The sequence below is a fragment of the Vipera ursinii genome (genome assembly GCF_947247035.1).
Source record: "Vipera ursinii genome assembly, chromosome: Z".
NCBI classification, from domain to species: Eukaryota; Metazoa; Chordata; class Lepidosauria; order Squamata; family Viperidae; genus Vipera; species Vipera ursinii.
In genome coordinates, this window is record NC_139517.1 from 71,104,053 (window position 1) to 71,129,571 (window position 25,519).

General features: G+C 39.1%; 1 protein-coding gene across 6 annotated transcripts in view; it reads left to right on the forward strand.

The window, feature by feature from the left end:
• NT5C3A (5'-nucleotidase, cytosolic IIIA) overlaps window positions 1–25,519 on the forward strand; it is a 39,860-nt gene that overhangs the window by 1,817 nt on the left and 12,524 nt on the right. For 3 of the 6 annotated variants that reach the window (XM_083376347.1, XM_083376350.1, XM_083376348.1), the window contains exon 2: window positions 21,821–21,927. The exons of 2 other annotated variants lie outside the window; for them this stretch is intronic. In XM_083376347.1, coding sequence (XP_083232473.1) covers window positions 21,826–21,927 — 102 coding nt within the window. In that variant the 5' untranslated portion in view covers window positions 21,821–21,825. Of the gene's footprint in view, window positions 1–21,257; window positions 21,387–21,820; window positions 21,928–25,519 lie in introns of those variants that run through there. One more of the 6 variants, XM_083376346.1, reaches the window with a different exon arrangement.

Sequence of the window (25,519 nt, forward strand, 5' to 3'; positions counted from 1 at the left end):
CCCTTCTCCGAAGACTCAGGGCGGCTTACAATTTAAGCACAAACCAACGTGCTTAGCAATAGGTGAGGTAGTAAAGTGCTAAATTGTATTTTACATCGATAGTACAGGGCAGTGGTGGTGAAACTATGGCACAGGTGCCAGAGACGGCACTCAGAGCCCTCTCTGTGGGCACCCACGCCATGCCTCAGAGGTGGCAACTGTCCCTCTTCAACCAGCCGCCTGCTAATTTGCCGAGGTCCCACATGGCCGGATGCATCCCAGCATGGCTGGTTTCCCTCCCCCCCACCCTGTCCCTCCTGGCCTCGCATGCTCTCCTTTTCCGAGGCACGACTCACTGCATCGCCTCCTCAGCTGTCCGCTGACCATCGATCTTAGAGGTGGCTTCTTTGAACTGCTGGCAATGGGCTGCGAAGCCCAGAGTGCGCCGGTCGAGGGGCTGGGGTGTGTGGCTATTGACAGACACCGTCGGCCCCCATGCGCTAGCTGGCTTCTGTGTGCGGGGGCCGATGGTGTCAGGCAGCAGCCGCCCCAGCCCTTGCCTTGCCCCATGGCAATGGCATCCCCACCCTGCCTCGCCTTATCCCGCAGGATGAGCCTCCTGCCTACCACCACACATACCAGAGACCCCCCTGGATCTCCCCCAACCCCCACAGGTGTCCCTCCCCATGAGCAACATTGAGGTGACCACATCCACCTTGGCCACACTCACCCAATCTTCTATGACCACCACAGCCACACCCATCCAGTAGGCCACACCCACCTGGCACCCAGCGATAAATAAGTGGGTTTTGGGTTGCAGTTTGGGCACTTGGTCTCTAAAAGGTTCGCCATCACTGGTATAGGGCTGAAAAGTGGCTAGTCAAAATTTGAGCAATTTTTTATGCACATAATTCTACTTGTAGTTCAATGAACAGAATGTAATTAATTTTAATCAATTCTTAATACCCAGCCATATGGATATTAATTCATCAACCATATGCCAGTCCCAAGCTCAGATAAATGGGGAGGATTAGGTAAAGCAATGGTAAACTACCCTGTAAAAAAAAATCTCACCAGAATATTTTATGGGAATATCTCAAGATGACTCATGTGAATACCAACAACAAACCCTCCCAAGGCTGCATGGTAGCCTGCAAGCTCCTGGAGAGGAATAAGAACTAGCTTTTAATAGTCAGGGTTGTTATGTTGTTGGAGGAAAACCTTCGGGAAGCCCAACAACTGACAGTGCCCATGACAAAAGAAGCCAAAGTTATATCACATTGGAATATGGAATCTTAGAGGCATGTTCCTTGGGAAACTCAAAATTGTAAAAAGAGAAATTATTAGAGCAAACACAGATATCCTTGGCATCAGTGAGTTACACTAGACATACCGTGATCAATTCAAATCAGATAAGTTTATGATTTATTTTTCTGAAAATGATATCAAACAAAAATGAATTGCATTTTGTGTAATGAAACAAGGGGCAAAATGGATTGAGAATCACAAAGCATAGTGATTGCATAATATCTATCCAAATTTAAAGCAAGCCACTGAACATCACCATATTACAAATCTATGCTCCAACTATAGACTCAAATGATCATGAAATTAAAAACCTTTTTTGCAGTGAACTTCATATGCTCTCAAGCAAATACCAAAAAAGGATTTTTTTTGTATGCTGGGTATGATTTCGATGCAAATGTAGGCCAAAGAGAAGAATAGTAGACAAGTTTGGGCTAAGTGAATGGAATGAAGTTGGCAATCGCCTAGTGCAATTTTGCTAGGAAAATCATCTCAGCATAATGAACACATTTATTCAACACAAGCAACATTTATACATGTGGACAGCACCAAATGGACAATATCAAAATCAAATGGACTTCATTTTATGCCAACAACATTTGAAAGGTTCACTTGCATCTCTTAAAACACTTCCTGGCACTGATTATAGCTCAGACCCTCAGCTATTAGTGGCTAAACTGAAGCTTGAGCTATGCAAAGTGAAAAAAGGTACTATGCCCTAAAAATTCAATGTGGATAGCATCTCAGCTATTTATGCCATAGATTAAGAATAGGTTTGAAAGGACACATCAAGGTGAACAGTGATGAGGGATCCAAGGTAACATTATGGAAATTGCTGGAAAGTACGTGTCATGCCCCAAACCAAAAAGAACAAACCGAAAAGAGGCTTGGAAAAGGCCTCTGGAGCCCGGATCAGGCCACGGGGGGTGCAAAATCGCTCCGCGACCATAGATCCGGGCGGGAGAGGTCTTTTCCAGGTCTCTGGAGCCTGGATTGGCTGCACAGGGGGGCGTGAAATCGCTCTGTGGCCATAGATCCGGGTGGCAGAGACCTTTTCCAGGCCTCTGGAGCCCCGAGCCAGCTTCCGGAGGGAGGCACATCAAAGCGTCCCCCAGCTTTGATTTTGTTCTCTGTTGCAGAGAACAGAGGCCTAAAGAACCATGAGATCATGCGAGATCAGTAGTGTGATATCTTGCTCCACTGATCTCGTGTCATCTTGCGTTATTTTAGGCCTCCATTCTCTGCAAACACACCAAAGGCTTGTAGCAGCCAAGAAAGCAAAGATTCTCCATCTTTGCAGGGTGAGTACTGAAGGCCTGGGGGTGGGGAGGGAGAGAATAACCTGGGTGAGTGTTGTAGAGCCACTGCGGTCACTCGACTGCTGTGGTGCTGCAATACTCGTAATTTTGGGAGTTGCTCGTAAGCGCTTGGGCTCATCACATAACTTTGAATGAGCGTTAAGTGAACGCTCATAACTCGGGGATTACCTGTACTACTAATTCTTAATATCCCTTGCCAATTTTAAATTTTATATACCTTATTATGCTTTTAATATTTAAATGTATCCCACTCAATGTAAGAAAGATGAGCAGTTCTTAAATATTTCAAATAAACAGTATTTGGATAAAAAATAATAATCATTTCTCTGAAAGCAATGAAGCTGTTAGATTTCACTAGACAACCCATGATCCATTGGGCCATTCTTCTTTCCACTTATAATACAGGCTTGCGTCCTTTCCCTTCCTCTCATGACGCTCAGGAGTCCCCAGTGAAGCCTCTTCATCCTCTCCCCTTGGCTGATCCATGGAACGGCCTGTCTGTGTTGTGAGGAGGGAGAACAAAGAGAGCCAAAACTTCACCCTCATTTTTCCTCACCAGTCATTGCTATTAAGATATTTTAAATTTTTGCCTCAGTTTCAAAACAACCAGTGCTATCCATCCTGTGCAGGAGATAGGAAAGGGAGATAGAAAAAAAGTATGCCGCTTCTATCTTTTCTTCTACAATGTAACCTACATGTTCTGGAAAGAGTAGTTGGAAGGAATAATGGCACTGAAGCAGCCACAACTTTGCAAAATTTTAATCTCATAGGAATCATGAGTCCCAAAGTTTGGATGTATTCTATAAGTTAGCCTAAATGTTACTCAAGAATTGTTGCTCTGTGATGTACTTTTTCATCCAACTGAGGGTTACAAAGTATCAGACATGAGAGTTTTAGTAGTATGCTGATAGTTTCACTTCTAATGTACCATTAGGTCTAATCCAAGGTTGTAAATTTTTCTCCATTCTTTCGGTTCAATAGCTCTATGTTTTCATGGTTTATTTTTTCCTTGAGAAAAAGATTTTGATATGCTTAAATAAGGAAAATAAGAGAAAATATTTTTATATGCTTAAATAAAAATTGTAAACAAAGATTGAAGATATGCATAGGCAATGAGTCGAAATAGTGGCGCTTAATGCTGAATAAACAGATTTGGGTTAAATATTATAGTCTGGCTACCTTAGGATTCAAAGACATTTTCCAAATTAATTTTAGATTTGGAGAATAAAACAGTTTGATCTTCATTATGGTTATTTTTTATTTTTTATTTTGCTTAGAAGATCTGAATAAATGAAATCATGAGAAAGAGTAATTATTCTGATTGTTCTGTTGATAAGACTGTTATCCAGAAATTCCTAATATTATTGCTTAAACTCAGTGGAGACTTGTTGTGACTTTTCTGTAAGAAAAAATGCTGGTTTGGTTTGTAATTCTGTATTATTTTTTTTTAATTTTTTATTAAGTTTATTGTTTAAAAACATTGGACACAGTACCAGCGGGCTGACAAGCCTTCTTGTCTACAATGTTCAAATATATATATATACATGTATATATGTACATCAAAAATACACTTAAATACACTTAAATTACAAATCAGTGAAATAACACAATATTTAAAACAATGAGCTAGTCTATAAAACCTAATAGAGACCTTTCTTTTTATCCCTCCAAAGATACAATTTGTTCCAAATTCTATAATAATCTGATTGATCTTTATTCTTTAGTTCCAAAGTTAGTTTGTCCATTTCTACGCAATCCCAAATTTTCCTAATAACCTCTTTTTCTCCTGGGATCTCATTCTTTTTCCATTTTTGCGCAAATGACATTCTAGCTGCTGTGATAATATGGATCATCAAATATAGCACATCTTTAGGATATTTCTCTTTCGTAATTCCCAACAAAAAAAGTTCTGGACTAAACTCAATATCTTGTTTTAGTATTTCTTTCAGCCAAATCCAAATCATTTTCCAAAATTTTTGTGTTTTACTGCAAGACCACCACGTATGGAAATATGTGCCTATCTCTTCAGAGCACTTCCAACATTTGGGAGATGCTGTTGTATACATTTTTGCTAGACGGGCTGGGGGAAGATGCCATCGATAAAACATTTTAAATAAATTTTCTTTATAAGATGAGGCCAGTGTTATCCTTTTATTTCTGTCCCAAATTGTTTTGCCAAGTACCTAAATCAATGTTATGTCCTAAATTGTTAGCCCAAATCAACATGGGATCCTTCACTTGCTCTTCAAACAGCTTATATTCCAAAAGCAATTTGTATAATTTCTTTATCTGTTTGGAGTCTGGGCCCAATAATATTTTATCCAATGCTGTTTCAGAGGTATATATCCCCCATTCTTTTTTATCCTTCCTAAATCTCGATTGGATTTGTAAGTAGGCCCACCAATCGAGTTTTATACCTTGTGATTCTAGTTTATTCCTAAGTTTCAATTCCCCCTCCTCATTCATAATATCCTTGTATGAAATTATGTTACCCACATCAAATAGATTTGGGTAAACAATCGCTTCAAGGGTGGATAGCCAGACCGGTACTTTAGTGTAATTGTGAGATCTAATTTTTTTCCAGGTATTAAGTAACGCTTGCCTAATCCGATGTTTTTGAAAGTGTGAGAAAAGACCTTGTTTCTCTGTCCATAGAAAAGCATGCCAGCCATATTGCAAATTCTGTATTTTCTAACGTAAGCTTGAATTACCTGGATGTTTTACCAAATTGCATAAATGAATAAAGGTCACCATACGCAAATGTCTTTGCTGGGAAAAAATGCTTTTTTATGTAAGAAAGCTGTGGTCATAGAATATGTAAAAACATGGTAGTGCTTAGCCATAATTTATTGTACATCATATTGCTATATTTCATTTTAGCAGTCATATCAAAGCCCAGGGAAGTTGTTAATAGCTATCATGTTCAAAATAATGTAAAATATCACTGCATGTAATTCATAATAATACTATGTTAAATGCTATTATTAAGAATATTAATATTAATATTAAGAATAAGTCCCATTGGACCAGATCAAGCATCTATCAGTTCTAGTGTTGTGCATACTAAGAATTTTACCAAACATTGGTAAACTAAATGTATCCTAACTAACTTATTAATACGAACAATTTAAGTCAAGAATCCTTTAAGACAGAGGATTACCCTTAGAAAGCGTTATAAATACCTGATTTTGACCCCCTTGATGCAAGTTTCATGATGGCTTAGGAAAAAAAGACTTAAAACATTGTTTTGTGAGGAGAATTTACACTGGATTTTTTTTTAGTTTAGCAGAAACAAATAATGCAGAGATAGAACTATAAAAATATTCATTGATCCATACAAAGTAAGTAGATTTATCCAATAAAATTGAATCATAATGTAGCGCCAGCCCCATAGGGGCCACTAAAGTCTACCCCCCTCAGCCTTCTCTTGATCTGGCTGCCAGTCCAAGTGGTCTCTCACTTTGGCACCTCTGATTAAGAGAGGCACCTAGTGCGGTGATGCTCAGTCATGACCAGCAGCTACTCACACGAAGCGATGATGGTTGATTTCTCTCAGTGGTAGCACGTGGAATAATGATAGTCGATCTCAGGCAGTCACAACTTACAGGGGGTCAGTGGTGGTCACTCCCTGGTAACAGCAACTTGTATACGACGATAGTAATCAGTCCTGGTAACTGCAGCCTACATAAGCTGATGGTAGTCCGTCCCTGGTAACAGCAGCTTGTGTACGACGATGGTAGTCAGCCCCTGGTAACAGCAGCTTGCATGGTGTGAAGGCGGTCACTCTCTCTGGAATTTGCAGGGACCTTCCTTCCCCACTCTCCTCGTCTCTCTCTGCCCTCACTCCACGTAATCCTCCTCTGCCCCATTTGCCTGCTTCAGCCTGCTCCAGCAAAGTGAAAAAAGTAAAACTTCTCTGACCTACCTCTGTATTTCCCTTCATCCGGCCTGTCCACAACAAAAAAAATAGTAAAAGGCTTCACCTCCCCCCCTCTCTCTCCCTCTCTCTTTCTCCCTCTCTCCATCCAGCTTGCCTGTAACAAAAACAAAAACCGTAAAAGATTTCACCTCCCCCCTCACTCACTCACTCTCTCCTCCCCTTCCCCCCTTCTCTCCGTCTGGTTTGCCCACAATGAAAAAAAACAGTAAAAGACTTCACCTCCTTTTTCTTCCCTTCTCCAAGCCACGACCCGCCGCCAGCGCAGCAACAGCTGCCGGAGCTCCTCATTTCCCTGCCAGATCAGCAGGGCTCCTGCAAAACCTTCAGCCAACCCCGTTCTCACCCCAGCTCCGCTACAATAAGATTTACAAAGTGCTGATTAACACTATTAATTGGAATTGTTTAAAAAATTGGATTAGGCAAATTTCTGGAAAATTTAGAATATATAGACATTGGCTATATATTTCTCCAATGTTAATATTTTTCAATATGTGTTTTATTTCAGGTTTTTCACTATCAAAACCATTGTTTGTGTTACCAATCACACTGTGGTAACATATAGCTAGAATAGTTGAATTAGCACAAATATTATATGCTTCCTTCATGATCAGAAGATGATTAGTGTCAGACTCTATAATACTGTTCCATGTTTATGAATGTATATGCTGCCTTCTGAATTACCTTGCCCATAAGCATGTTTAGGATAATAGTGTGTGGTTGAAAGCAAAGTCACGATAATGGATTATATTTGGGATAGTTGAAATACTTCAATGCTTCTATTTTTTATTAAAGCAATATATATTTCTGCCCATCTTGCAGATGTGATTCTGGACTTTAATAACACATTAAAAATAGTATAGAACTAGCATCAACAATATGCTGGTCAAAGACTGTAATATTACCTACTTAATATTAATAAAACATAAAAAAATATAAAGTGAAAACCAGGAACAAAGCCAATAAATATTCAGTAATAGACAACATCTCTGTCATGGTTCCTATCAATGAGACCAAATAAATCAGAACTCCGAGGCAGGAAAGTTCCTCAAAGAACATGTTTATTGGATACATAATATCATCATGAACAAAAGTGAAACCTGATCTAAACTTTCCCCCCAAGAATTAAAGTAATACAATGTTAACAGTTCCCACCCCTCTACTCATGCTATCCAATAGAACAACTTGGTAGGCTTTCTGACTAAATAATCCTCCTTCTCCTCTTCAGTATGGGAATGACCCTGGTTCTCACAAGATTTGCTCTTGTTTAGACTACCAGCAATACCTTCTTCCCCTTTCTTGTGGCAATCTAGATTGACAATAATGGCTGCAGCCAGGTTCGTTGTAGAGTTGACAGTCAGATCCCCCCTAAGGAGAAAGTCCTGCAAAAGAAGTAGAAGCACAAGTTAGGAATCCCCCCTAGGCTTTTGAGGATGCTTAACATAGAATTTCTGTATTAATCTCTCTGCCTTTACATCCCCACTCTGCACCCAAGTAGCTTCCGATAAGGGATACCCTTTCCATTGCACCAAGTATTGCAATTTCCCTTTATATAATCTAGAATCAAGAATGCATTTTATTTCATAATGAGTCTCACCCTCCACCATAATGGGCCCAGTGTTTTTTTCGGAATCAGTCTTAATGTGGACTCTGAGACTGGCTTTAACAAACTGCAATGGAAGACGGGGTGAATTTTTCCTAACCGTCGTGGGAGCTTGTGACATGATTAATAATTTTGATAATGGGGAAAGGACCAAGGAACTTAGGTCCCAATTTCTTACTGGGTAACTTCAATCTCAGATACTTAGTAGATAGGTAGTTTTTCTCTGCTTCATAAAACGGTCTCTGGGGAGAGCGCTGCATGTCGGCTTGCTCCTTGTATACTTTAGCAGTTTGGGTTAGGGCTCACTTAACATTTAGCCAAGTACTCTGTAGGGATGTCACCCACTGATTTAAAGTTTGTGAGGAGGGGGTTCCTGTGGGTACTCAAGCACAGGAACAAATTCCCTGCCGGTTGCTATTTTAAACGGGGTGAGTCTGGTGCTACTATGAGCGGTATTATTGTAGGCTACTTCAGCAAAAGGCAGGAGGTCTGCCCAATTAGTCTGTTGATAGTTGACATAGCATCTAAGGTACTGTTCCACCATTGTATTTGTATGTTCAGCTGATCCATTCGTGCTCGGATGAAAAGAAGAGGAAAGCCCCTAGTTTCACAAACTCGCTACAGAACTTGGCAGTGAATTGAACTCGCCTATCTGATATAATCCTTTTTGCACTCCATGTGGTCAGTAAATATGCCTCAAAAATAGCTTGCTGAGTTTCTGGGCAGAGGGGAGTCCCAGAGAAGTGATGAAGTGATCCTGCTTCAAAAAAAGGTCAATGACAGTCCAAATTATAGTATTTCTATTGCTTTCGGGCAGTTCCACAATAAAATCCATTGCTATTTCTTCCCAGGGTTGGGAAGGGTCTGCCATTTGCTGCAATAGTCCAGGTGGTTTACCTGGCCATTTTTTTCATGGCAGCACAAGTTGCACAGCTTTTCACATAACTTTCACTGTCCTTCTTCATTCCTGGCCACCTCACTAAATATAGGGTTTTTGAGAACCCAAAGTGGCCAGCTTGTTTAGCATCATGTTTCTGCTGGAGGACTTGGATTCTTAGAGTGCTTGGAAGGTACAGCTTAGACCCCTTCCAGGCTAGTCCATTTAGATAACAGCTGCCTGTTGTCACTGAACCAGCGGTCTGCTTTCAGTTCCACTTTGAGTTTCTGGGTCAAGCAGCTATCAGGCTCAACAGATCGTCTCTGGATTTGATGCCTACTGGTTACTTGAGAGGCTTTTTGCAGTAGAGGAATAATTGTATTAATTATTTCCTCAGAGCACTTTTTGTTTGATGAGGGGGAAATATGTCACAGTCCTCTTTGCTGAAAGCCCTTGCTAGGTCCCGGTATTCCATTGGAATGAGTTGGACCCTTGGCGTTCGATACATGGTGGCTCTTAGCAGCTCAATCATTTCCTTCCCCTCCCTCAGCATCTGCTATTCTCTTGATCTGGCTGGTCTCGGAAGGCGGGAGGGGTCCTGTCGCTAGCCTCAAGCCACCTCATTCTCCCACAAATAGTAGGGCGCCATTTGTCAAGCCATGCTAATCCCAGAATCACAGTCTCAGTTATTTTTGGGATAACCACAAAATGGATGATCTCCCAATGTTGTCCGATCTCCAAATGGATCGGTTCAGTTAAATGTTTTGCAGGAGAACCCCCCATCTAGGATCCGCCTGCTTGAATTTCATGGTTATGGGTAATAGCTTGGCGTGGATTTTAGTACAGTCGGGAGACTGATCAGGCACCTTGTGCAACCCAAGTCTATTCAGACATTTAAGTCCAGCTGTGCCCCAGTCTTTGGCAGTATAAGTTTGGCAGCAATGGCGAAAGATGGGATGGGCTGACCTACCATCGGCTCATCCTTGCCATCATCGTCGCTGTCATAGGGCACTGGCAGCTGTAGGTGCTCTGCTTGAACTCTCTCCCCCCACCCTAGGTAGGAGGGGGAAGCTCAACGGTTTGGTCTGGACGTACTCAGTTCAATCTCTCTTGTCCTCTCCATGGTGGCTTTTTCAGCTTGGTGATGGTGGCAGGAGCCAGGCATTCGGCAGCCTGGAGATCCCGCTACGCACACCTAAAGTACTTGATGGGAGTTCTGGTGGGCTGCAGGAGTGGTTGATGGGCGTCACCCAAATAGATGCTTTTCCTGGCCTCATCATGGTTTTGATTCAGTGGCGCTGGGCTTCATGCAGTGGGCCAACTCGATGTCCAGGGTCACAGCCATGTGATACCATTCACAGAGCTGATCAGAAATTCCCCGGTAGATGCACGCCTGGAATAAATCATGATCTAGCCTCTCCTTGAAGCATAATCAATTGTGTTGTTTTCTTAGTGTAGAAAAAGGGAAGTCTTGATATATCAAATTTGTTTGATCATTTCATAAGTAAGTACAAAGTCTGATTATATTTTTACATGAATTAATATAACTATTCAACAAAGTCTTAATCTTATGTGTTATGCTGGTCTTCTGTGAGTTTAAGATATGGGATTTAATTTAGTAGCTTAACATTGTTGTTCCAAATATGTTGTCAGGAAATAAAACCTATTTATTTGTTTGAAAGAAATAAAAGAGAGCAAGCAACCTTGGAAAAATAGAAATATCACTGCTATGGAAGAATCAGTGGTATCGTCTGTCCTAGTTTCTTTGTAAACTGATTCTTTCTAGAGAATCTTGATAGTTAGTATAAATGTGCTGACTAATAGTTCTGCTTAGAGTCACAAGTGAGAAAGGTCATTTCTTTCTGATTACTTTTGCAAATGTGCAGTCAGTTGTACCAAGAGTAGAGCTCCCAAGATTTGAAAAACTTGTGAACTACTTTAATACGTTTGTTAGAGTTTTATATTTGCTTTCCCCATCCAAACATATTATTTTGATTTTAAGTTGCAATGAATGTTTCTTAATTGTCAGTGTAATTTTGTAAGAAATCTTATTGCAATTGTGTCAACGCTGCTTAAATTGTTTAAAACAAAACAAAACTATATTTTAAAACACTAACACACTCAAACTGGATATAATTGGGATTATTCTGCACAAACCTATTTTTGAAATTGCATAATTGTGGGAACGTAATTGAACTAAGTGTCCAAAAGGCGCTTTTTCAAAAAGCAACTGGACTTTCTTTGTTTTTGCTTGAAGGCATTTTGCTTCATTCAGAGCTTCTTCAGTTCCGAATGAATGGTGGACATTGGAAGGATTTATATTCCTTGCAGTAATCTAGTTGTTGACACTCTCTCTGAGGGTCACTGAGGCCACTTAGAGGTTTTTTCTGTGCCCTTAGAGTCACCAGAATAGTGTCTTCAAGCAAAAACAAAGAAAGTCCAATTGTCTTTTGAAAAAGCATCTTTGCCATTCCTGGGTGCAGCCTCGGAAGCAGGCCAGGAGTTCATGGCCACTATGGTGGCCAGGGCCTATCTCAGATTATAACCAGCCCAACTCAGGACAGTGGTTTTACGCCAGATTTGATTTTTTAATCAGAACACTGGCAACATGACCTGGTGGGGGATATAAGATTATCCCCATGGTCATAGTCAGATGGTGGGTGTAGGACTTTTAGGCTCCCACCATTGGCCATGCCCACTTCACTTCTGGTCATCTGCCTCAGCCCATTTATAGCCAGCTTTCCTCCTCTGCTGGCCCTCCTCTGGCCATTCTCCCTGGCCAATGGGCCCCTGGCCCTCCACCCCTTGCTCTTTTGCCGAGCCCATTCTGCTGGGCACCCTTTGTCCCAGGTATTTTGCTCCTTCAGACAAGAAGCTTCATGGGGAGGGCTGTGATTGTTGACAGGCAGAGAGAACGATCTGTGGGGGCTGGAGGATGGCAAGCAAAGGCTGCTTGAGAGGTGGTGGGCAGACAGCTGGGAGGTGCCTGTGAGAGGCGGCAGGCAATGGCTCTTGCATGCAGCTTTTTCTGATGCCTGGGGGGGTGGCGGCAGGGCATTGGTGCTTGTGCATAGCTAGGGAGGATGCCTGGGGGAGGGTTGCAGGCAAAGTTTGCTTGAACACAGCTGTTTCTGATGCCTGGAGGGGGCAGAAGAGGTGTTCCTGGAGGCTTGAATGGTGTTGGGTCACAGTGGGGGGGCAGCCAAACTGCCCATTTGGCTGGAGCCAGGCACAGAGACAATGGCAGTGGGGAGAGGTCAAAATGGGAAGCCCCTGTACACTGCTGCCTGCCCATGGCAGCTTCCCATTTTCACCCTCACTGTTGTAGATCGGCTGCCCACTACCACCAGCACCATTCAACCCCCCCCCCGGCACCCTCCCCAGCCATGTGCAAACACCAATGCCCTGATGGCCCCCGAGGCATCAGAAACAGCTATACTGTCAACGCTGCTAACATAGAATGTTATTGCTTGACAAGAGATGAAGAAGTAGCCATTTCATATGTTAAACTTGTGTACTGCTTTAAAAATTTTAGTTTAAGGTTGGGAGGGGGAATGAGTAGGATTGCACCTTCAAGGCCATCTCTCTAACTAAAGAAGATAAGGCCTTGGCGGGTTTTCTAACGGAAGGGAAACTGGTAAGTGAAAAAGTTAGCAGCAGTAGTGGGAGTGGTTTTAATTGTCAAGCGTCCCCATGGAAGTCAATGGAGGTTCCGCGGCTGGCCTTTTGAGTTGGTGAGTGAATGAGAGTGAGAGAGAAACGTTTTTTGAGCAGTGTGAGTGAATGAGAGTGTGAAAGAGGCTTTTTAGAGCAAAAGTGAGGGAATGAGAGCAAGAGAGAAGCTTTTGGAAACAAAACATGAGTGAATGAGAGCGAGAGAGAAGCTTTTCCAAGCAAAGGCGAGTGAATGAGAGCGGAGGGGGCAGGGTGGCTGCATGTCTCCCCTTAGGCTCCACTGTTCTGTCAAGCCTCTTGTTTTGTGCATGCACGTGCATGCACGCCCTTCTTTGTGGCTCTCAGTTTTTTCTTTTGTGAGGGAACCGTTTCCTCGTGGCTCTTTCACTGTTTCAGGTTGCTGACCCCCTACCCAGTGGGGGAACAGTGCATAAAATGGGGGTGGTTGATTGAGTGATAATAGATTTGGCAAGGTTATCTAACAATATGAGAGGTGGGTGTGATGGCTCAGTGGTTAAAGACACTGAGTTTAGTTCAGGTTCAGGACCTGAACACTGTGTGATGGAGTGAGTTCCCATTACTTGCCCTAACTCCTGCCTGCCTAGTAGTTCAAAAGCATGGAAATGCGAGTAAATAAATAGGTACCACACTGGTAGAAAGGTAACAGCATTTTGTACACCTCAGCATATCATCATGATGGCCACATGAACGCAGAAGTATTGTCGGACAACGTTGGCTCCCTCAGCTAATATATATATATAAAACAGAAATTGTAAAATATTATTATAATTATTTCATTTTTGAACTATTTCTTTTCTCTAAAGGAAACTTATTACTTGATAATTTGATAATAAAGGAGATTTTAAGGATACCGTATGTAAGGACTGCATAATTTGCATAAAATTTTAAAATAAAAATGACCTGGAATTAGAGAAAGTAATTTATAATTATGTTATTTGGTAGGCATTTTTATTTACACATCAAAAGCTGAAAAGGGTTGCTTTATAAAGAACTCTTTCTCCTTGTATATGAAATGTATTTCTCTTTGAATAAAGCAATGCTACTAGAAATAATTCATCCCATTTGTGTATAATTACAGCAATATGGGGCAACAGAAAGCAGAAATATAGGTATTCAGAAAATACTTGCAACTAAGATGTAATTTATTGACAGATAGCTAGATATTACAATTGTGTGCCAACTGAAAACAAAACAAAAAGCATGTGAGTAAATAGAAACTGTAGCAAAACTGGATGTAATCAAGATGTGACCTAATTTATAAATATTAAAACATTGTAAATCACAATAGCACAAATAAAATCACAACTGTAATTAAAATGGATCTGGCTAGTCTGGAAATCTGATTAAATAAAGTGTTTTTGGTTGCAACTGGGATCTTTGTGAGCAATGTAAAAGAATATAGGCCAGCATTTCATGATCTATTTGATCACAGAGGCAAAAGTCCTGGTTCAAATAGGACATGGGTGTCAAACTTGACCACCTCAAGTGACATATCGTGACGTATCGCGATGTTTTTTGCCTTTGCAGAGCCAGGTGGGCATGCTCTGCATGTGACACATCCAGCCTGCGGGCTGCCAGTTTGACACCCCTGAAATAGAATATCCAGTAATTCCCCCTTTAGAACAGCTGTTGGGAAAGCATTAAATCTTGCTAGGGTTAGGGTTCTTCTGAATTTGGGAACTGTTATTTGGTTTAGACATCTGATCACCTTTCTAAGACATCATCTTTGGATATAGCAGCCAATCTGATAGGACTTCCAAATCTTTGACTTGTTTTGTAAGGGCTGCCTCTGAATGTTTGTTAATTTGTTTGTTTGTTTACCCACTCATTTTCATCCAACTTCGGGCATCTCCAATCAAAAACATCAAAAATAATGTTTAAGACGTTGGGGTTTTAATATGTTTTTAATTATTGTTTTAAATTTTAAATTTGGGCATTATATTTAATCGTTTTTTAACTTTTGTATTCTGTTTTTATATTTATTGCCCTGTACACCGCCCTGAGTCCTTCGGGAGAAGGGCGGTATAAAAATATAATAAATAAATAAAATAAATAAATAAATAAAAGACACAACCAATTACAACATTAAAAACAACAAAAATCTGACACCTGACAATTTGAATATGTGATAATCTAATCTCCCAATGCTTGGGGAAAAACCCAGGTCTTTAAAGCCTTAAAGGGTAAAGGCCTCCGAGGGGAGGGGAGTATTCCATAGGGCAGTGGCTGCCATGCAAAAAGCACACTTCCTAGCTCCCTCAGATAACAATACTTAGAAGTAGGAGTGAACTCACCCTAGCTGACCTGGTAGGATAGGTGGATGTCTTTAGGGAAAGGAAGACCTGCAGATAGCCTGGCCTCATGCTGTATAAGGCTTTAAAGCTGTTGACCAACACCTTTAATTGCTCCTGGAAAGAAATTGGAAGCCAGTACAGGTTGTTCAACAGAGGTGTTATATGAATAACCCAGGGGCTCCAATTATTGTTTGTGCTGCTATGTTTTGGACCAACTGAAGTTTGCAAGTGGTGTTCAAGACCTGTAGAGTATATTACAATAATCCATATGGGAGGTGACAAAGGCATGAGTAACTGTGAGCAAACCCTACCAGTCCAGGAAGGGGTGCAGCTGGAGTAGCAGATGAATCTGTGCAACGGTCCCCCAATCACAGTTGCCACCTGCTCTTTGAAATTTAGGTGGACCCCTAAATTTCACATCACCTCATTCTGGGGACCTGCCACCCCATCCAGAATCAAAGAAGAGAATTATCTGGTCCTAAGGGACCAAAAACTGATAGTCACTCTGTTTGTCAGAGTTAAGTCAAAGTAGTTCCTCCCAGCCAGATGTTTTTACAGCCTCCAGACACTTGGTCAGCACCATCACCAAATCACTTGTTTGACTAGGGAGGAGACATATAATTGGATGTTATCAGCATAGTAATAATACTGAAAGCCATACTGATGGGGTAGCCCCTCCTCATGATTGTATTATATGAGGGCCCATAGCCCTTTAATTTTGCATGCAATATATTGCCCTAACATTCACTTAAAATTATAACTGCTACGTCCATGGGGGGAAAGAGTAACTTTAATCATTTAGAAAAGATATCTGTGCAAATACATGTTTCAGTTTCGGTTAAATCAACCTCATGGCACCAGATCAGACTGGGAATACATTGTGGTACTTGAAATACGTTTCGTAAGAATTTAGATCGTATTCTCTCTGAAGGATGGAACCATTCCTTAGTTTCCAAACAAATGTTTAGCTACCCTCTAGCCAAAAATACTTTTTAGTGCATTAGGTAGGCAATAATGCATTTCTAATGTAGTAAAAAGGCAGCAGGGCTGTTGCTGACTTCCATACAACCAGAATTAGACCTTTGGTCTCTTTCTTCAACTTTTGTGCTCTTAGCATTGCCAGGTTTTGTGGTTACCTGCTTTCCCTGCTATTTTTTTTAATGTACTGGCCATGTAGTGCTTTGTCTTCCCATGCCTCTATTCTGTTCTTCATTTGGTCTTTCTTGTAGGCCACTTTGGTCTCTCTAGTAGTCAGTAAGCCTTCCTGGCATTCTAAGTTCAGTGCATCTTCTTCATTTTCCTTCAGATATTCTTCCAAAGCCAGTTTTTCTTCTTCAACCATCAGATGTACTTGCAACTTTCCATGCCCACATGTTTGTCTTCGTAGATAGTGTCTTGTCAATGCTGCTGCAAGAATGAAGAGCCATTATTCATTATCATTATTTTTTTGGTCTTCCTATCCATTGCTTTTTGTTCTGCTTGAGTCCAGTCCACTATTTCAGCTGTGTATCTAATGACTGGAATTGCCCAGGTGTTAATTGACTTAACGGTATTTCCTCCATTGAGTTTGGACCTTAAGATCTTCTTCACTCTTTTGATGTATTCACCTCTAATCTTTTTGTTGGCTTCAGTATGCTTGATGCTGTCAGCTTGAAGTATACCCAGGTATAAATAAATTTATAGTAATCATCTTTATTGAGACTCTTAATGTTATTTTTGTGGGGCATCTTAATTCCTTCAGTTTTCACTATTTTTCCTTGTTTGATAGTGAGTGTGGCACATTTGTTCAATCCAAAGTCCCCTGCACTATCTTGGTTATATTTACGGACAGTGTTGAGCATGGCATTTTTCCATACAGCTTCATATCGTCAATATAAAGGAGGTGGGATAGCCTGGCAGATGTTTTTGATTTTTGATAGCCATGGCCTGGGTTATTCAGTATTGTTGACAGTCAAAATAGTGCAATGACAAATAGTAGTGGTGATAGTGTATCTCTTTGAAATATTCCTCTCTTGATATTTACCTCTCCCAGTGTCTCACAATTGACGTGCAGCTGTGTCTTCCATTGTTCCATCAGTCTTTGCACAAAGCTTCTGATGTTTCTACTGACTCCTGTTATTTCTAGGCACTTGATTATCTAGTCATGTGACAGAGAGTCGAATGCCTTTTTGTAATCCATGCTACATTCAGTTCCGTTAGGAGTTGATCATTTGTTCCTCTGCTATAGAAGCAGTTTCCTTTCTGCTCAGATGGAAAAAAATTGTTTTCCACTAGATGCTGCTGGACTACATTAGATGATGATGATCATCATCATCATCATCATCATTTACTATTTACTTGCTGCACATCTCATATTTCAACTATGGCTGTTTTAAATAACATTTTTTTCTGGTATATATTGTTATATTTAAGCCACCATAGTTGAACTAAAACAATATTACTGTTCAGAAAAAAATCTAAACAAGAATTCTTTCTCAAAGAAGTTAATACTGAATCTGAGCATGAGTATCTTTTGTTCTTTTAAAACAAACTACAGCCCATATTTTTGGTTTATTAGTTTATTAGAATAGCTGTGCACAGAGCCAAGGTCTCCTATCTCATACACATATGGCAAGAGTTTAGTAAACCATTAGCTTGGTTTAGAACAGAGGTCCCCAACCTTTTGGGCCCCAAGGGCGGTTTCCATGGAGAAAGGTTTTTCCATGGACCAGAGGGTGCGTAGTTTTGTGTGCTGCCTTTATCCCGTGGATGGGGCTTTCTTTGTGTGGACCAGTTGCTGGGATGCTGCATCCCAGTACTGGTCCACAGACTGGGGGTTGGGGACCCCTGGTTTAGATCAATCATTATACGGATTTAATGAATGCAGGAAAAAAAACTATAATGTAAGTGTCAGTAAGTCGCTTCATTTCCATTTGACTGATGGGGCAAATAGTTCCTAGTTTGTTTCTCACTTAATAACTTCTAACTGTTCTAAGGAAATCCCAATAGATAAACATAAGAATTGAAAGACTGAAAGAAATAACTTGGAATCAAAAATGGAAGTCAAAAGAGTAACAGTTTGAAATATGAGACTTCATTTTGTTAGCTAAACAGAGAGAGAAAAGAGCTCATGGTTAAAATAAAAAATGGAAAGTGAATTAATGTCTTAGCTATTAAAAAACCTGCAAATTCAGTAAATTTATAGGTTATCAAGAGGTGAAGATGGAAGATAACTTTTCTTGAGCTCAGGAATAGATAAAGGCACATGTTTTAGAAAAATAAAGAAGAGGCAGATAGTGACAAATATAAAAAAGATAATAGAGGATAAGAATATTTCAAGTGACAGAGTAGTTGATTGTTCCCCTGGGGAAAATATCAATGTAAAAGCTACTTACCAAGAAGGACCAAAAAAAGATGTAAGGTGTTTTTGAACTATGGATCAGTACTCCTATTATCTTTAATTTTTTCATGTTTAAGCCATATATTTGATATTAATAATTCATAGTGTGCTTTACAATCTCTGTAAATTGCCCAGTTTTCTGTTTCCTATTATCCATTTAATTTTGATTTTGTTGATTCTCTTGTGTTTGGTTTGCCTGAAGTAGATGTTGGTAGTAACAGTTCTTTTTATCAAACCCATTTGCTCCATTTACTCCATTAATTATATTTGTCTAGTCCAGGGCTTTTCAACCAGTGGCACGGGTACCACCTGTGGTACATTGGCACCTGGCAGGTGGTACGTGACCATCCTAGAAAAGTGGTAGCGGGAGAGGTGAATGAGCTGAACTGGTGGCAGCACCGCACAAGCCTGAGAGAGAGACAGCTGGATCTGCAGGGCTGTTAGTCCTCAGCGGAAGCGCCAGCATCAGCCCTTCTTTGGGGCTCTCAGGGCTCAGTGGAAGCACCAGGATCAGCGCCAGGCTCCAGCTGGAGCTTGGCACTGATCCTGGCACTTCTGCTAAGCCCAGAACAAGCGCTGATCAGCTGGAATGTTGCAGCAACTCCAGGGTCTTGTGATTTACATTCAGATGCTTGGCAACTGATTCATATTTATGATGGTCACAGTGTCCCAGGGTCATGTGAAGTGACCAAAACCTGCTGCAACCACCCAGCGGGGGGGGGGAATAAAAAACGAACACCCACCCCACCCCCACTGCCAATCCTCAACAGAAATCCTCACAACAATGAAAACCTCAGACAGGAGGAAGAGCGCCATTGGGCGGGCAGGCAGGCGTCTTGCTCAGCTGTGGCTTGTGGGGCACTTTTTCAGTGCCATTGTAACTTTGAACAGTCACTAAGCAAGCTGTTGTAAGTCGAGGACTACCTGTACTTCATCGCTTTTTTCCTTTTTTTTTTTTTTTTGGTCATCAAATTTATGACACCTTGCTAGGCAACTGGTGGTACTCGAATGTTGCCATATCCTAAAAGTGGTATAATGGGTGAAAAGGTTGAAAAGCCCTGGTCTAGTCAAATTTTGTTGAGATTCTAAATTCTTAACTTCCCCAAATGTTATATTCTAGTGTGACATCATTCTCTTATTAAACTTCTATTTTTAAAACTGATGAGTTTTTTCATAGACCAAGTTAGTATTTCTTTACATAAGGAAGTATTGACATTGATTTATTGCATATCTCATTAGATATAATTGCAGATTGGTCAGGTTTAGACTTGCCTAGAGTTCTTTTTTTGAAATCCTCCAGGTTTGTTGTTGGACCAATAGCTTTCTAACGAATTCAGGGCAAGGCATTGACATATAGTCTGGAGTACAAGTAGTCCTCAATCTATGACCACAACTGAACCCAAAATTTCTGTTCCCAAGTGACACATTTGTTAAATGATTTTTGCCCCAATTTACAATCATTGTTGTAAATTTAAGTCAATCACTACAGTTGTTAGTAACATGGTTATTAAGTGAATCTGACTCGCCACTGATTTTGCTTGTCAAAAGGTTACAAAAAGTGATCACATGACCCTAGGACACTGCAACCATCAGAATTATGAACTAATTGCCAAGCATCTAAATTTTGGTCATGTGACTATGGTGACATGGTCGTAAGTATGAAAAACGGTCATAAGTCACTTTTTTCAGGTCCGTTGTAACTTTGAATGATCACTAAATGAACCATTAAGGATTACCAGTATAGAAGCCAAAAGATAATCCTGAATCTGTTAAAAGCCTAAACTCCTAGCACATACTTGATTTGATGAACTCATCAGTTATCCCAATTTATTTTATAAACAATACTAAAATACAGTTAATTCTAGTGTATCTCAAGTAAGAAAACATTGACAAGAAAGAAAAGCCTTCATTTTTTCCTTTGACGTAAAAGTCTTTGCTGGCAGCCTCATTTAAGCCAAGTTTTTATCAAAAAATAGCTTCAAAACAAAACTAGGTTGTCCCCTTTTCTTTCCCATCATCATTTTATTATTCTTTGAGGAGGAAACTATCTAATTCAAATCCATCTGGTGCTTACTAATTTTGTAGTGTAGTTATCACTTGTTAAACATCTTTGCTCTCAGATGGAATTCATCACAATCTCAGTCTTTAAAAAACTGTTCCTCTCTGTTCAACCTGTAGCTTTGAAGGGACTTTTTTCATTATGAAATGCTCATAAGGTGTCTGTCTTTCCACTATTTACAGTTCTAAATTCCACCTCACAGGGAAATCTTGTGGTGCCTATTCATGCTATCATGGCCAGTAGTTGACATAGATTTGGTCTGACATTGATTCACTTTTCAAAGCACTTAACAAATGTAGTTGAACTATTTCAAGATCAGCCAAGGTGCTTCTTTTGCTGCATCTTTAGTTTTTCTTGAACATTCATAAGCATCTTAAATACAAATATGTCAGATAATTTTAAATTTTAATTCTGCTTTCTGACATGGTAGTTCTGCTATTTACATTTTATTAGTTCTCTCCACCACTGTTTTATGCATTTTTATAGACTTGTGATCTGTAGAATATAATAAAAAATGTATAATCCAAAATCTTCCCATCTATTGCCCATTCTTTTTCTTCAAAAATTACTTTTGTTTTGTAACTACCTTTCAGGTTTCTGTCTTTCAGATTTCAGATTGCTTGTGTTATAACAATCTCCTCCCCCACTTTCCTGCCCTATTTGTCTATGAGACTGTTTTTGGTTCTGAGCTTCTGTTGTCGGTATCCCAGTAGGTCATCTGTCAATCTAACAGGCTAGATTGTTGAGCCCTGCCTTCCTGATACACGTCACAAGACTTGGGATTTTTTTTTATTTTTGCCCAGGGATTAGTCAAGCTGCTTTTGGAAACGCCCTCAGCTGCACCTTGTGCTGCTATATTAGTATTTACTGAGCTGAAAAATTCTTTTCATTGCTGCAGCTGTGCTTTTCACAAGCCAAGAGGTGAATTGTAAACAGAGGTATTGTTTTCAAGTTAATACTAATGAATTAGTTTTGTGCTGTTTTTTATCTTTATTTGATAGCTTGTCTTAAATTCTGAATACTATGCAGGAGAGTTACGTGTTTCTTAACAAAGAAACAATCCATATTGTGTTAAGTAGGGTTTATATCCTAGAAAGAATAAGCACTGTAGGGTTGCAAGCTAACTTTGTGCTTCAGTATAAATTTCCTGGAAATAAACTCTATTAAGAGAAGTATATATTTGTTTCTGAGTAAACATACATAAGACTGTTCTGGTAGTGTTTGAAAAAGGGTGAACTATTGGAATATTTATAAACTCATATAATTGGAGCTATTCAGATAAACCTATATACCATGTTTATACAGATTAATCTGAAGATTGGATAATATAGCAGACCATTTCCTAAGCCATTCGCTTGATTTTTGTTGGCAGCCTGTATGCAAGCCCTGCATCTCTGGAGTCTGCTTATCATCTGTGCAGTTGCAGTAGGAAAAGATCAAGAACCGAAGAAGCAAAGGTGCCTTAAGGTCAACGCACAGGTACCTACTTAAAAAAAAATGAAGAAAAATTCTGACAAGCTTCTTATCCTAAAATTACTAGACTTCGGCATATTGTTGTGTGCATGGCAGATGCAAAGTTCAGAGTTGCAGATCTAGAGGGTTTAGTTTCATCAGATAATATTCTAAACTATTATTTTAAATGTGAGAATTTTCTTTAGAAAAATTCAAAACATTTAGCAAACATCTTTCTCTTTAGTATAAATGAATCCTTTTATTCAATAATATCTACAGTATAAAATCCATCCAATTTTGTTTAGATTAGTTTGCTCTCATGGACTTTACAAATGAATCTTAACTATATTTCTATCCATTGCATCATAACAGCGGTTTTAAAAAATGAAATATATCTTATATGTGTGTGATTGGCAAATTAATATTTATTCTATTTTAAGATCTTGGAACTGCATTCTTCTCCCCAAAATAATTTCATTTGTTAACAAATATAAAAAAATTAAAAAACAATTCTGAACATAATCTAGAACATAAATTTGCAAGTTTATCATCAAGCCTTATGAAAGCTAACTGGATGGTTACATTACTTTTTTTTTCTTTACCAATCTATGGTTTGGTGTAAAAATAGAACTACCGGTATGTTAAAATTATAGATCAGGGGTGTCAAATTCGCAACATCACGTGATGTGTTGCGATGTATCGCGACTTTTTTTCCATTGCTGGCAATTGGGTAGGCGTGGTTTTGGCATGATGCATCCGGCCCATGGGCTGGCAGTTTGACATCCCTATTATAGATATTTCGTAGTGGTTTTGTAGCTAGAAAGAGATTCTTAAATGAGATAAACATAAAACTTGTATTTGATCAATTTGAAAGCTGAGTAGATCTGAGATTTTAGTTCTGATCATATTTTCTTAAAGATAGAAATATAATCTGAAAGTTAAATACGTTTAGAAAGTAAAGTAAATTTCTGTGTGATCATTACCATGGTTTCCAATATTTTATCCCAGGTCTGGAATAACTGAAATTTAAACAGCGTACTAGGGCAAGAAATTTATTAAGAACCATTTACCTTTGTAACATTTTATTTTTAAGCCATTGAAAAATGTCTGTATGGCAGCTACTACAAGCTGATATCTATTTGAGTATTGAGAGTGCAGAGTGGGAAAGGTGTGGTAAAATCAAATAAAGCAGTTCTAGAAGTAGAAGTAGTTCCAGCAGTTCTAGAAGTATTAAAAAAGTCATTTATTCCATACTCTTTTCCTAATCTGCTCCTCCTCAATAATTTGTTAACAATCTTAGCAAAAACATAATGAACTAACCTACTTTTTCATGTGAACATATGGTTTTACTATCTAAAAACATAGTTTCCTTATATAAATGCATGGTATTTTCTAAGTTACTTAGAAAACCTATTATTTTAAAATTTTACCTTTTCACTTATCTAATTCTATCACCCTTGTAGCAATTAATAAAGTAATTCAGGAAGTTGTAATGATAGAATAAATTCTGTATGTTTCTGTTAGCAAAATCTAGAAATTAAGATTCTAGGAATTTGGGGGATAAAGTAAAACCTTGTCCCTTCAACAAATGATATTCTCTGCTCCATTTTAGTGTTTGATAATTATTGCTATATTAACAACTAGATTATATTTAAGAGTTAGAAATACTAGGATCTTGAAACTCAACATTAAGAAAATCAAGTTCATGGCATCCGACCCTCTCAATTCCTGGCAAATAGATGGGGAAGAAATGGAGGTAGAGATTTTATTTTCCTGGCCTCCAAGATCACTACAGATGGGGACTACAGCCAAGAAATTAAAAGACTCTTGCTCCTGGGGAGGAAAGCTATGGCAAGCATAGCTAAAAAACATAGCATACTAAAAAACAGAGACATCACCCTGCCAATAAAAGTGCGTGTAGTCAAGGCCATAGTTTTCCCATTTGCAGTGTATGGCTTTGAAGGTTGAACCATAAGAAAGGCAGAGTGCCAAAGAATTGAAGCCTTTGAACTATGGTGCTGGAGAAGACTCCTGCGAGTCCTTTGGACTGCAAGGCAATCAAACCGGTCAGTCCTAGAGGAGATCAATCCTGACTGCTCTTTAGAAGGCCAGATCCTGAAGTTGAAACTCAAAAACTTTGGCCACCTAATGAGAAGGAAGGACTCACTGGAGAAGAGCCTAATGTTGGGAAAGATTGAGGGCAATAGAAGAAGGGAACGACAGAGAATGAGGTGGCTGGATGGAGTCACTGAAACAGTAGACATGAACTTAAATGGATTCCAGAAGATGGTAGAAGACAGGAAGGCCTGGAGGAATGTTGTCCATGGGGTCGCAATGGGTCAGACACGACTTCGCAACTAACAATAACAACAAATAGTAGGATCACACACCTGTTTCAAACTTACCACTTCTATGTACTTTCCTATCAGTTTGGATTATTGGTAGAAAAATGAGGTGAAGATAGGGGAATGCAGTGATTTAATGGACTGTATATGGATTACATCTCCAAATCAAACAGAAATATTAACCACTAAAGTCAATGATTCAGTAATCAGAAAAGTAGGAAAAACCAATATATTGAAATAATTGTTATAAGCAATTTACTGAACAGAAAAGATAAATTCACCTTACCATTTAGAAATACAGTATAGGACATTTGAGCCTTTCCAGAAAAATACTTTACCTAATAACGTACTATTGTACTATTCCATTAAGACAAATAATGTTTTAAAAACATATATTTTATGATAATGTAGTCTACTGATAAAACTGTAAATCTATTAAATCAATATAGGGAGACAAAGTTTTATAGATTACTTTCATGAGAATAAGTTAAAATAAGTTCTTTTCCATGTATTTATGCTAGAGGGGAAATTATTTAAGGACAGAGAATTTTGAAAATACTTAAGCATTTGGATGTTTATCTATTATGAGAGTTCAAAAAATTAGTATCGTAAACCTTATTTATCTTTCTTAAAACTGTATGCTGTGTTAATTTTAGAAAGACACCACTGAAAGGTTATGCATTTTCTGTGCTAAAGCTTTCATTGGGTTCTGCCAATGCTCATGTTTCTCCAATCTCATTCCAATTTGTTTTTACGCTACACTGTTTTATATAAATGCTACTTAATTACTTCATAATTGTGGCTCTAAACAACAAATGTGTGCTTTTTATCCATTATTTTGAAAAGCAATAATAAAAATAAAATGCCAGAGTAAGCCTGCATGAATATTCAGGAATAACACTAATATTGTATTTTATGAATATTTTTATAGGATGTTAAATCATAACAGGTCCAAATATAAGCCATCATATAGATTTAATGTAGAGCTTTTAAAATGTATCCATAATCTGAATAAATTTCTATTACTTTTACATAATTTTAAAGTTCTTAAATCTTCTAAAGAGACTTTTCAAGTAATACAGAGCTGACCCTATGGAACTACATACCTATTTTTCCAAATGCAGCAAAGCAGGAATGACTACAGCTAGCTATACGTATGTCGATAGACATTTCTAAACTTAGTCATAGCTATGCACATGTCTAGGACTACAAATTTAATAAGCCAATTAATTGTTGGATAAGCAAGAACTATGTCATTCTTCCTCAAAGGATAT